Source organism: Oncorhynchus masou, unplaced genomic scaffold, assembly GCF_036934945.1.
Source record: "Oncorhynchus masou masou isolate Uvic2021 unplaced genomic scaffold, UVic_Omas_1.1 unplaced_scaffold_1503, whole genome shotgun sequence".
Lineage (NCBI taxonomy): Eukaryota > Metazoa > Chordata > Actinopteri > Salmoniformes > Salmonidae > Oncorhynchus > Oncorhynchus masou.
This window is the reverse complement of record NW_027005043.1, coordinates 72,308-87,457: the sequence shown is the minus strand read 5'-3', so window position 1 is coordinate 87,457 and position 15,150 is coordinate 72,308. Positions and strand designations below refer to the sequence as shown.

At 45.7% G+C, this 15,150-nt stretch overlaps 1 protein-coding gene across 1 annotated transcript in view; it reads right to left on the bottom strand.

Annotated features, from left to right (window-relative positions):
• Positions 1 to 15,150, bottom strand: part of LOC135531049 (rho GDP-dissociation inhibitor 2-like) — a 53,037-nt gene that overhangs the window by 21,298 nt on the left and 16,589 nt on the right. Inside the window, exon 2 of the mRNA XM_064959185.1 lies at positions 12,773 to 12,946. Within this exon, the coding sequence (XP_064815257.1) occupies positions 12,773 to 12,946 (174 nt within the window). The remainder of the gene's footprint in view (positions 1 to 12,772; positions 12,947 to 15,150) is intronic.

Genomic DNA, 15,150 nt, shown 5'->3' with positions numbered 1-15,150 from the left:
ATGCAGGGCCCAGTACCAACATTACTGTCGTCTCTGATGCAGGGCCCAGTACCAACATTACTGTGGTCTCTGATGCAGGGCCCAGTACCAACAATACTGTGGTCTCTGATTCAGGGCCCAGTACCAACATTACTGTGGTCTCTGATGCAGGGCCCAGTACCAACATTACTGTGGTCTCTGATGCAGGGCCCAGTACCAACATTACTGTGGTCTGATGCAGGGCCCAGTACCAACATTACTGTGGTCTGATGCAGGGCCCAGTACCAACATTACTGTGGTCTCTGATGCATGGCCCAGTACCAACAATACTGTGGTCTCTGATTCAGGGCCCAGTACCAACATTACTGTGGTCTGATGCAGGGCCCAGTACCAACATTACTGTGGTCTCTGATGCAGGGCCCAGTACCAACATTACTGTGGTCTCTGATTCAGGGCCCAGTACCAACATTACTGTGGTCTGATGCAGGGCCCAGTACCAACATTACTGTGGTCTCTGATGCAGGGCCCAGTACCAACACTACTGTGGTCTCTGATGCAGGGCCCAGTACCAACATGACTGTGGTCTCTGATGCAGGGCCCAGTACCAACATTACTGTGGTCTTTGATGCAGGGCCCAGTACCAACATTACTGTGGTCTCTGATTCAGGGCCCAGTACCAACATTACTGTGGTCTCTGATGCAGGGCCCAGTACCAACATTACTGTGGTCTCTGATTCAGGGCCCAGTACCAACATTACTGTGGTCTGATGCAGGGCCCAGTACCAACATTACTGTGGTCTCTGATGCAGGGCCCAGTACCAACATTACTGTGGTCTGATGCAGGGCCCAGTACCAACATTACTGTGGTCTGATGCAGGGCCCAGTACCAACATTACTGTGGTCTCTGATGCAGGGCCCAGTACCAACATTACTGTGGTCTGATGCAGGGCCCAGTACCAACATTACTGTGGTCTCTGATGCAGGGCCCAGTACCAACATTACTGTGGTCTCTGATGCAGGGCCCAGTACCAACATTACTGTGGTCTGATGCAGGGCCCAGTACCAACATGACTGTGGTCTGATGCAGGGCCCAGTACCAACATGACTGTGGTCTGATGCAGGGCCCAGTACCAACATTACTGTGGTCTTTGATGCAGGGCCCAGTACCAACATTACTGTGGTCTCTGATGCAGGGCCCAGTACCAACATGACTGTGGTCTCTGATGCAGGGCCCAGTACCAACATTACTGTGGTCTGATGCAGGGCCCAGTACCAACATTACTGTGGTCTGATGCAGGGCCCAGTACCAACATTACTGTGGTCTTTGATGCAGGGCCCAGTACCAACATTACTGTGGTCTCTGATGCAGGGCCCAGTACCAACATGACTGTGGTCTCTGATGCAGGGCCCAGTACCAACATTACTGTGGTCTCTGATGCAGGGCCCAGTACCAACATTACTGTGGTCTGATGCAGGGCCCAGTACCAACATTACTGTGGTCTCTGATGCAGGGCCCAGTACCAACATTACTGTGGTCTCTGATTCAGGGCCCAGTACCAACATTACTGTGGTCTGATGCAGGGCCCAGTACCAACATTACTGTGGTCTGATGCAGGGCCCAGTACCAACATTACTGTGGTCTCTGATGCAGGGCCCAGTACCAACATTACTGTGGTCTCTGATGCAGGGCCCAGTACCAACATTACTGTGGTCTCTGATTCAGGGCCCAGTACCAACATTACTGTGGTCTGATGCAGGGCCCAGTACCAACATTACTGTGGTCTCTGATGCAGGGCCCAGTACCAACATTACTGTGGTCTCTGATGTAGGGCCCAGTACCAGCATTACTGTGGTCTCTGATGCAGGGCCCAGTACCAACATTACTGTGGTCTTTGATGCAGGGCCCAGTACCAACATTACTGTGGTCTCTGATGCAGGGCCCAGTACCAACATGACTGTGGTCTCTGATGCAGGGCCCAGTACCAACATTACTGTGGTCTGATGCAGGGCCCAGTACCAACATTACTGTGGTCTCTGATGCAGGGCCCAGTACCAACATTACTGTGGTCTCTGATTCAGGGCCCAGTACCAACATGACTGTGGTCTCTGATGCAGGGCCCAGTACCAACATTACTGTGGTCTCTGATGCAGGGCCCAGTACCAACATTACTGTGGTCTGATGCAGGGCCCAGTACCAACATTACTGTGGTCTCTGATGCAGGGCCCAGTACCAACATTACTGTGGTCTCTGATGCTGTGCCCAGTACCAACATTACTGTGGTCTTGCAATAGAAGTGATTCCATGTCAATTGCTAGTAAGCAAACACAACGTAACACACATTGACCACAGTAACACAGTAAGACACACTGGCCACAGTAACACAGTAAGACACACTGGCCACAGTAACACAGTAAGACAGACTGGGCACAGTAACACAGTAACACACACTGGCCACAGTAACACAGTATGACACAGTAACACAGTAACACAGTATGACACAGTAACACAGTAAGACACAGTAACACAGTAAGACACAGTAACACACACTGGCCACAGTAACACAGTAACACAGTAAGACACAGTAACACAGTAAGACACAGTAACACACACTGGGCACAGTAACACAGTAATAAACACTGGCCACAGTAACACAGTAAGACACACTGGCCACAGTAACACAGTAAGACACAGTAACACACACTGGCCACAGTAACACAGTAATAAACACTGGCCACAGTAACACAGTAAGACACAGTAACACACACTGGCCACAGTAACACAGTAATAAACACTGGCCACAGTAACACAGTAAGACACAGTAAGACACACTGGCCACAGTAACACAGTAACACACACTGACCACAGTAACACAATAAGACACAGTAACACAGTAACACAGTAAGACACACTGGCCACAGTAACACAGTAAGACACAGTAACACAGTAAGACACACTGGCCACAGTAACACAGTAAGACACAGTAACACAGTAAGACACAGTAACACACACTGGCCACAGTAACACAGTAAGACACAGTAAGACACACTGGCCACAGTAACACAGTAACACACACTGACCACAGTAACACAATAAGACACAGTAACACAGTAACACAGTAAGACACACTGGCCACAGTAACACAGTAACACACACTGACCACAGTAACACAATAAGACACAGTAACACAGTAAGACACACTGACCACAGTAAGACACAGTAACACACACTGGCCACAGTAACACAGTAATAAACACTGGCCACAGTAACACGGTAACACAGTAGACACAGTAACACAGTAACACAGTAAGACACACTGGCCACAGTAACACAGTAACACAGTAAGACACAGTAACACAGTAACACAGTAAGACACACTAACCACAGTAACACACTAACACAGTAACACACACTGGCCACAGTCGGACACAGTAACGCATTAAGACACAGTAACACAGTAAGACACAGTAACACAGTAACACAGTAAGACACAGTAACACACACTGACCACAGTAAGACACTGACCACAGTAAGACAGAGTAACACAGTAACACAGTAAGACACACTGGCCACAGTAACACAGTAACACACACTGGCCACAGTAACACAGTAAGACACAGTAACACAGTAAGACACAGTAACACACACTGGCCACATTAACACAGTAATAAACACTGGCCACAGTAACACAGTAACACAGTAAGACACAGTAACACAGTAAGACACACTGACCACAGTAAGACACAGTAACACACACTGGCCACAGTAACACAGTAATAAACACTGGCCACAGTAACACGGTAACACAGTAGACACAGTAACACAGTAACACAGTAAGACACACTGGCCACAGTAACACAGTAACACAGTAAGACACAGTAACACAGTAACACAGTAAGACACACTAACCACAGTAACACACTAACACAGTAACACACACTGGCCACAGTCGGACACAGTAACGCATTAAGACACAGTAACACAGTAAGACACAGTAACACAGTAAGACACAGTAACACACACTGACCACAGTAAGACACTGACCACAGTAAGACACAGTAACACAGTAACACAGTAAGACACACTGGCCACAGTAACACAGTAACACACACTGGCCACAGTAACACAGTAAGACACAGTAACACAGTAAGACACAGTAACACACACTGGCCACATTAACACAGTAATAAACACTGGCCACAGTAACACAGTAACACAGTAAGACACAGTAACACAGTAAGACACAGTAACACAGTAAGACACAGTAACACAGTAACACACACTGGCCACAGTAACACAGTAATAAACACTGACCACAGTAACACAGTAAGACACAGTAACACAGTAACACACACTGGCCACAGTAACACACTAACAGAGTAACACAGTAACACACACTGACCACAGTAACACAGTAGGACACACTAACCACAGTAACACAGTAACACAGTAAGACACACTGGCCACAGTAACACACTAACACAGTAACACAGTAACATACACTGGCCACAGTCGGACACAGTAACGCATTAAGACATAGTAACACACTGACCACAGTAACACACTGACCACAGTAACACAGTAACACCCTGACCACAGTAACACACTGACCACAGTAACACACTGACCACAGTAACACAGTAACACAGTAAGACACAGTAACACACTGACCACAGTAACACAGTAACACCCTGACCACAGTAACACACTGACCACAGTAACACACTGACCACAGTAACACACACCAACCACAGTAACACATTAGCACAGTAACACAGTAACACAGTAAGACACACTAACCACAGTAACACAGTAACACACACTGGCCACAGTCGGACACAGTAACGCATTAAGACACAGTAACACTGTAAGACACAGTAACACTGTAAGACACAGTAACACTGTAAGACACAGTAACACACACTGACCACAGTAACACACTGACCACAGTAACACAGTAACACACTGACCACAGTAACACAGTACTAAACACTGGTCACAGTAACACAGTAAGACACAGTAACACAGTAACACACACTGGCCACAGTAACACACTAACAGAGTAACACAGTAACAAACACTGACCACAGTAACACAGTAGGACACACTAACCACAGTAACACAGTAACACAGTAAGACACACTGGCCACAGTAACACACTAACACAGTAACACAGTAACACACACTGGCCACAGTCGGACACAGTAACGCATTAAGACACAGTAACACAGTAACACTGATCATAGTAACACACTGACCACAGTAACACAGTAACACCCTGACCACAGTAACACACTGACCACAGTAACACAGTAACACAGTAAGACACAGTAACACACTGACCACAGTAACACAGTAACACACCCTGACCACAGTAACACCCTGACCACAGTAACACACTGACCACAGTAACACACTGACCACAGTAACACACTGACCACAGTAACACACACCAACCACAGTAACACATTAGCACAGTAACACAGTAACACAGTAAGACACACTAACCACAGTAACACAGTAACACACACTGGCCACAGTCGGACACAGTAACGCATTAAGACACAGTAACACTGTAAGACACAGTAACACAGTAAGACACAGTAACACACACTGACCACAGTAACACACTGACCACAGTAACACAGTAACACAGTAACACACTGACCACAGTAACACCCTGACCACAGTAACACAGTAACACACTGACCACAGTAACACCCTGACCACAGTAACACAGTAACACACAGACCACAGTAACACACTGACCACAGTAACACCCTGACCACAGTAACACAGTAACACACAGACCACAGTAACACACTGACCACAGTAACACCCTGACCACAGTAACACAGTAACACACTGACCACAGTAACACCCTGACCACAGTAACACAGTAACACACTGACCACAGTAACACACTGACCACAGTAACACAGTAACACACTGACCACAGTAACACAGTAACACACTGACCACAGTAACACACTGACCACAGTAACACATTAACACACTGACCACAGTAACACACTGACCACAGTAACACAGTAACACAGTAACACACTGACCACAGTAACACAGTAACACACTGACCACAGTAACACAGTAACAGACTGGCCACAGTAACACACAGACCACAGTAACACAGTAACACACAGACCACAGTAACACAGTAACACACTGACCACAGTAACACACTGACCACAGCAACACAGTAACACACACTGACCACAGTAACACAGTAACACAGTAACACACTGACCACAGTAACACAGTAACACACTGACCACAGTAACACACTGACCACAGTAACACACTGACCACAGTAACACAGTAACACACTGACCACAGTAACACAGTAACACAGTAACACAGTAACACACTGACCACAGTAACACAGTAACACACAGACCACAGTAACACACTGACCACAGTAACACACTGACCACAGTAACACAGTAACACACACTAACCACAGTAACACAGTAACACACACTGGCCACAGTAGGACAAAGTAACGCATTAAGACACAGTAACACAGTAAGACACAGTAACACAGTAAGACACAGTAACACACACTGACCACAGTAAGACACTGACCACAGTAAGACACAGTAACAAAGTAACACAGTAAGACACACTGTCCACAGTAACACAGTAACACACACTGGCCACAGTAACACAGTAAGACACAGTAACACAGTAAGACACACTGGCCACAGTAACACAGTAACACACACTGGCCACAGTAACACAGTAAGACACAGTAACACAGTAAGACACACTGGCCACAGTAACACACACTGGCCACAGTAACACAGTAAGACACAGTAACACACACTGGCCACATTAACACAGTAATACACACTGGCCACAGTAACACAGTAACACAGTAAGACACAGTAACACAGTAAGACACAGTAACACAGTAAGACACAGTAACACACACTGGCCACAGTAACACAGTAATAAACACTGGTCACAGTAACACAGTAAGACACAGTAACACAGTAACACACACTGGCCACAGTAACACACTAACAGAGTAACACAGTAACACACACTGACCACAGTAACACAGTAGGACACACTAACCACAGTAACACAGTAACACAGTAAGACACACTGGCCACAGTAACACACTAACACAGTAACACAGTAACACACACTGGCCACAGTCGGACACAGTAACGCATTAAGACACAGTAACACAGTAAGACTGATCATAGTAACACACTGACCACAGTAACACAGTAACACAGTAAGACACAGTAACACACTGACCACAGTAACACAGTAACACCCTGACCACAGTAACACACTGACCACAGTAACACACTGACCACAGTAACACACACCAACCACAGTAACACATTAGAACAGTAACACAGTAACACAGTAAGACACACTAACCACAGTAACACACACTGGCCACAGTCGGACACAGTAACGCATTAAGACACAGTAACACTGTAAGACACAGTAACACAGTAAGACACAGTAACACCCACTGACCACAGTAACACCCTGACCACAGTAACACAGTAACACACTGACCACAGTAACACCCTGACCACAGTAACACAGTAACACACTGACCACAGTAACACACTGACCACAGTAACACACTGACCACAGTAACACACTGACCACAGTAACACAGTAACACACTGACCACAGTAACACACTGACCACAGTAACACACTGACCACAGTAACACAGTAACACACACTGACCACAGTAACACAGTAACACACTGACCACAGTAACACAGTAACACACTGACCACAGTAACACACTGACCACAGTAACACACTGACCACAGTAACACAGTAACACACTGACCACAGTAACACAGTAACACAGTAACACACTGACCACAGTAACACACTGACCACAGTAACACAGTAACACACTGACCACAGTAACACACTGACCACAGTAACACAGTAACACACTGACCACAGTAACACACTGACCACAGTAACACAGTAACACCCTGACCACAGTAACACACTGACCACAGTAACACACTGACCACAGTAACACAGTAACACACTGACCACAGTAACACACTGACCACAGTAACACAGTAACACAGTAACACACTGACCACAGTAACACAGTAACACACTGACCACAGTAACACAGTAACACACTGACCACAGTAACACACAGACCACAGTAACACAGTAACACACAGACCACAGTAACACAGTAACACACTGACCACAGTAACACATTGACCACAGTAACACAGTAACACACACTGACCACAGTAACACAGTAACACAGTAACACACTGACCACAGTAACACAGTAACACACTGACCACAGTAACACACTGACCACAGTAACACACTGACCACAGTAACACAGTAACACACTGACCACAGTAACACAGTAACACACAGACCACAGTAACACACAGACCACAGTAACACACTGACCACAGTAACACAGTAACACACACTAACCACAGTAACACAGTAACACACACTGGCCACAGTAGGACACAGTAACGCATTAAGACACAGTAACACAGTAAGACACAGTAACACAGTAAGACACAGTAACACACACTGACCACAGTAAGACACTGACCACAGTAACACAGTAACACACTGACCACAGTAACACACACTGACCACAGTAACACAGTAACACCCGGACCACAGTAACACAGTAACACACTGACCACAGTAACACAGTAACACAGTAACACACTGACCACAGTAACACAGTAACACACTGACCACAGTAACACAGTAACACAGTAACACAGTAACACACTGACCACAGTAACACAGTAACACAGTAACACACTGACCACAGTAACACAGTAACACACTGACCACAGTAACACAGTAACACAGTGACCACAGTAACACAGTAACACAGTAACACACTGACCACAGTAACCCACTGACCACAGTAACACACTGACCACAGTAACACATTAACACAGTAACACACTGACCACAGTAACAGAGTAACACACTGACCACAGTAACAGAGTAACACACTGACCACAGTAACACAGTAACACACTGACCACAGTAACACAGTAACACAGTAACACACTGACCACAGTAACCCACTGACCACAGTAACACACTGACCACAGTAACACACTGACCACAGTAACACAGTAACAAAGTAACACAGTAACACACTGACCACAGTAACAGAGTAACACACTGACCACAGTAACACAGTAACACAGTAACACAGTAACACACTGACCACAGTAACAGAGTAACACACTGACCACAGTAACACAGTAACACAGTAACACAGTAACACACTGACCACAGTAACAGAGTAACACACTGACCACAGTAACACAGTAACACAGTAACAGACTGACCACAGTAACACAGTAACACACTGACCACAGTAACAGAGTAACACACTGACCACAGTAACACAGTAACCCACTGACCACAGTAACACACTGACCACAGTAACACATTAACACAGTAACACACTGACCACAGTAACAGAGTAACACACTGACCACAGTAACACAGTAACACACTGACCACAGTAACACAGTAACACAGTAACACACTGACCACAGTAACACAGTAACACAGTAACACACTGACCACAGTAACACAGTAACACCCTGACCACAGTAACACACTGACCACAGTAACACACTGACCACAGTAACAGAGTAACACACTGACCACAGTAACACAGTAACACAGTAACATAGTAACACACTGACCACAGTAACAGAGTAACACACTGACCACAGTAACACAGTAACACAGTAACACACTGACCACAGTAACATAGTAACACACTGACCACAGTAACACAGTAACACAGTAACACAGTAACACACTGACCACAGTAACACACTGACCACAGTAACAGAGTAACACACTGACCACATTAACACAGTAACACAGTAACACACTGACCACAGTAACACAGTAACACAGTAACACCCTGACCACAGTAACACCCTGACCACAGTAACACACTGACCACAGTAACACACTGACCACAGTAACAGAGTAACACACTGACCACAGTAACACACTTGACCACAGTAACACATTAACACAGTAACACAGTAACACACTGACCACAGTAACACACTGACCACAGTAACACAGTAACACACTGACCACAGTAACACACTTGACCACAGTAACACATTAACACAGTAACACAGTAACACACTGACCACAGTAACACACTGACCACAGTAACACAGTAACACACTGACCACAGTAACACACTGACCATAGTAACACATTAACACAGTAACACACTGACCACAGTAACACAGTAACACACTGACCACAGTAACACATTAACACAGTAACACAGTAACACACTGACCACAGTAACACACTAACACCCTGACCACAGTAACACACTGACCACAGTAACACAGTAACACACTGACCACAGTAACACACTGACCACAGTAACACATTAACACAGTAACACAGTAACACACTGACCACAGTAACACAGTAACACACTGACCACAGTAACACAGTAACACACTGACCACAGTAACACACTGACCACAGTAACACATTAACACAGTAACACAGTAACACACTGACCACAGTAACACAGTAACACACTGACCACAGTAACACATTAACACAGTAACACAGTAACACACTGACCACAGTAACACACTGACCACAGTAACACAGTAACACCCTGACCACAGTAACACACTGACCACAGTAACACCCTGACCACAGTAACACACTGACCACAGTAACACACTGACCACAGTAACACACTGACCACAGTAACACAGTAACACAGTGACCACATTAACACACTGACCACAGTAACACACTGACCACAGTAACACAGTGACCACAGTAACACACTGACCACAGTAACACAGTAACACACTGACCACAGTAACACACTGATCACAGTAACACACTGACCACAGTAACACAGTAACACACTGACCACAGTAACACACTGACCACAGTAACACACTGACCACAGTAACACACTGACCACAGTAACACACTGACCACAGTAACACAGTAACACTGATCATAGTAACACACTGACCACAGTAACACAGTAACACCCTGACCACAGTAACACACTGACCACAGTAACACAGTAACACCCTGACCACAGTAACACACTGACCACAGTAACACAGTAACACCCTGACCACAGTAACACACTGACCACAGTAACACACTGACCACAGTAACACCCTGACCACAGTAACACACTGACCACAGTAACACAGTAACACAGTGACCACATTAACACACTGACCACAGTAACACACTGACCACAGTAACACAGTAACACACTGACCACAGTAACACACTTGACCACAGTAACACATTAACACAGTAACACAGTAACACACTGACCACAGTAACACACTGACCACAGTAACACAGTAACACACTGACCACAGTAACACACTGACCATAGTAACACATTAACACAGTAACACACTGACCACAGTAACACAGTAACACACTGACCACAGTAACACATTAACACAGTAACACAGTAACACACTGACCACAGTAACACACTAACACCCTGACCACAGTAACACACTGACCACAGTAACACACTGACCACAGTAACACACTGACCACAGTAACACATTAACACAGTAACACAGTAACACACTGACCACAGTAACACAGTAACACACTGACCACAGTAACACAGTAACACACTGACCACAGTAACACACTGACCACAGTAACACATTAACACAGTAACACAGTAACACACTGACCACAGTAACACAGTAACACACTGACCACAGTAACACATTAACACAGTAACACAGTAACACACTGACCACAGTAACACACTGACCACAGTAACACAGTAACACCCTGACCACAGTAACACACTGACCACAGTAACACCCTGACCACAGTAACACACTGACCACAGTAACACACTGACCACAGTAACACACTGACCACAGTAACACAGTAACACAGTGACCACATTAACACACTGACCACAGTAACACACTGACCACAGTAACACAGTGACCACAGTAACACACTGACCACAGTAACACAGTAACACACTGACCACAGTAACACACTGATCACAGTAACACACTGACCACAGTAACACAGTAACACACTGACCACAGTAACACACTGACCACAGTAACACACTGACCACAGTAACACACTGACCACAGTAACACACTGACCACAGTAACACAGTAACACTGATCATAGTAACACACTGACCACAGTAACACCCTGACCACAGTAACACACTGACCACAGTAACACAGTAACACCCTGACCACAGTAACACACTGACCACAGTAACACAGTAACACCCTGACCACAGTAACACACTGACCACAGTAACACACTGACCACAGTAACACCCTGACCACAGTAACACACTGACCACAGTAACACAGTAACACAGTGACCACATTAACACACTGACCACAGTAACACCCTGACCACAGTAACACACTGACCACAGTAACACAGTAACACCCTGACCACAGTAACACACTGACCACAGTAACACCCTGACCACAGTAACACACTGACCACAGTAACACAGTAACACAGTGACCACATTAACACACTGACCACAGTAACACCCTGACCACAGTAACACACTGACCACAGTAACACAGTAACACCCTGACCACAGTAACACACTGACCACAGTAACACAGTAACACACTGACCACAGTAACACAGTAACACAGTAACACAGTAACAGAGTAACACACTGACCACAGTAACACAGTAACACACTGACCTGCCACCACTGGTCCAGCTCCTAGTAGAGTCTGTTTGTATTTCCTGAGACTCTCATCATCCTTGTCTAGTTCCTGTATCTCCTGCAGGCTCTTCTGGGCTGGTGGAGTGTAGTTCAGGTCTGTCTCGTCCTCCTCCTCTCCCACAGGCTTCTCCTCCTTATCCGCCATCAAACCTGCATGGGAACACAGGGTATCAACACAATCAGAGACCCTGCATCTCTCTCTCTCACACTCTCTCTGTCTTTCTCTCTCTCTCTCTCTCTCACACTCTCTGTCTTTCTCTCTCGCTCTCTCACACTCTCTCTTTCTCTCTCTCTCTCTCTCTCACACTCTCTCTGTCTTTCTCTCTCACACTCTCTCTGTCTTTCTCTCTCGCTCTCTCTCTTTTCTCTCTGACCTTTTCTCATTTGGGCAAAAGTCTGTCCTCCACCCTCTCTCCTCTCTCCTCTCTCCTTCGTCCTCTGTCCTCCGCCCTCTCTCCTCTCTCCTCTGTCCCCTCTCCTCCGCCCTCTCTCCTCCGCCCTCTCTCCTCTGTCCCCTCTCCTCCGCCCTCTCTCCTCCGCCCTCTCTCCTCTGTCCCATCTCCTCCGCCCTCTCTCCTCTCTCCTCCGCCCTCTCTCCTCTCTCCTCCGCCCTCTCTCCTCCGCCCTCTGTCCTCTCTCCTCCATGACCCGGAAACCGCTAAGTGGTTGAGGATTGTGTAAGTTGGTTAGTAGGCAAACAGAAGACAGTCTGTCTCCCCTCCTCAACAGCCTCCTTTTGGCGAGGAAGCACAAGTGTATCCTACCAGGAAGAGTTTTGATATCTGCCACACCCCCTTTGAATCAGATGTTGTATAGTCGGAGGAGAAAAGCATTGTTGCTACAGGATACAGGTGTAGGATCTTCATTTCATCACCCTGTTGTTGCTACAGGATACAGGTGTAGGATCTTCATTTCATCACCCTGTTGTTGCTACAGGATACAGGTGTAGGATCTTCATTTCATCACCCTGTTGTTGCTACAGGATACAGGTGTAGGATCTTCATTTCATCACCCTGTTGTTGCTACAGGATACAGGTGTAGGATCTTCATTTGATCTCCCTGTTGTTGCTACAGGTTACAGGTGTAGGATCTTCGTTTGATCTCCCTGTTGTTGCTACAGGTTACAGATGTAGGATCTTCGTTTGATCTCCCTGTTGTTGCTATAGGTTACAGATGTAGGATCTTCATTTGATCTCCCTGTTGTTGCTACAGGTGTAGGATCTTCATTTGATCTCCCTGTTGTTGCTATAGGTTACAGGTGTAGGATCTTCGTTTGATCTCCCTGTTGTTGCTACAGGTTACAGATGTAGGATCTTCGTTTGATCTCCCTGTTGTTGCTATAGGTTACAGATGTAGGATCTTCGTTTGATCTCCTTGTTGTTGCTATAGGTTACAGATGTAGGATCTTCATTTGATCTCCCTGTTGTTGCTACAGATGTAGGATATTCATTTGATCTCCCTGTTGTTGCTACAGATGTAGGATCTTCATTTGATCTCCCTGTTGTTGCTACAGGTTACAGATGTAGGATCTTCATTTCATCACCCTGTTGTTGCTATAGGTTACAGATGTAGGATCTTCATTTCATCACCCTGTTGTTGCTATAGGTTACAGATGTAGGATCTTCATTTCATCCCCCTGTTGTTGCTATAGGTTACAGATGTAGGATCTTCATTTGATCACCCTGTTGTTGCTATAGGTTACAGATGTAGGATCTTCATTTGATCACCCTGTTGTTGCTATAGGTTACAGATGTAGGATCTTCATTTAATCACCCTGTTGTTGCTACAGATGTAGGATCTTCATTTGATCTCCCTGTTGTTGCTATAGGTTACAGATGTAGGATCTTCATTTAATCACCCTGTTGTTGCTACAGATGTAGGATATTCATTTGATCTCCCTGTTGTTGCTATAGGTTACAGATGTAGGATCTTCATTTGATCTCCCTGTTGTTGCTACAGATGTAGGATCTTCATTTGATCACCCTGTTGTTGCTACAGGTTACAGATGTAGGATCTTCATTTGATCTCCCTGCTGTTGCTATAGGTTACAGGTGTAGGATCTTCATTTGATCTCCCTGTTGTTGCTACAGGTTACAGATGTAGGATCTTCATTTGATCACCCTGTTGTTGCTACAGGTTACAGATGTAGGATTTTAATTTGATCACCCTGTTGATGCTATAGGTTACAGATGTAGGATCTTCATTTGATCACCCTGTTGTTACTACAGGTTACAGGTGTAGGATCTTCATTTGATCACCCTGTTGTTGCTACAGGTTACTTACAGTGAACAGAGTACTGTAAGGGGTTAGCATGTTTAACAGCTTGTGGTGGGATACAGAGTTGTTTGTATGGT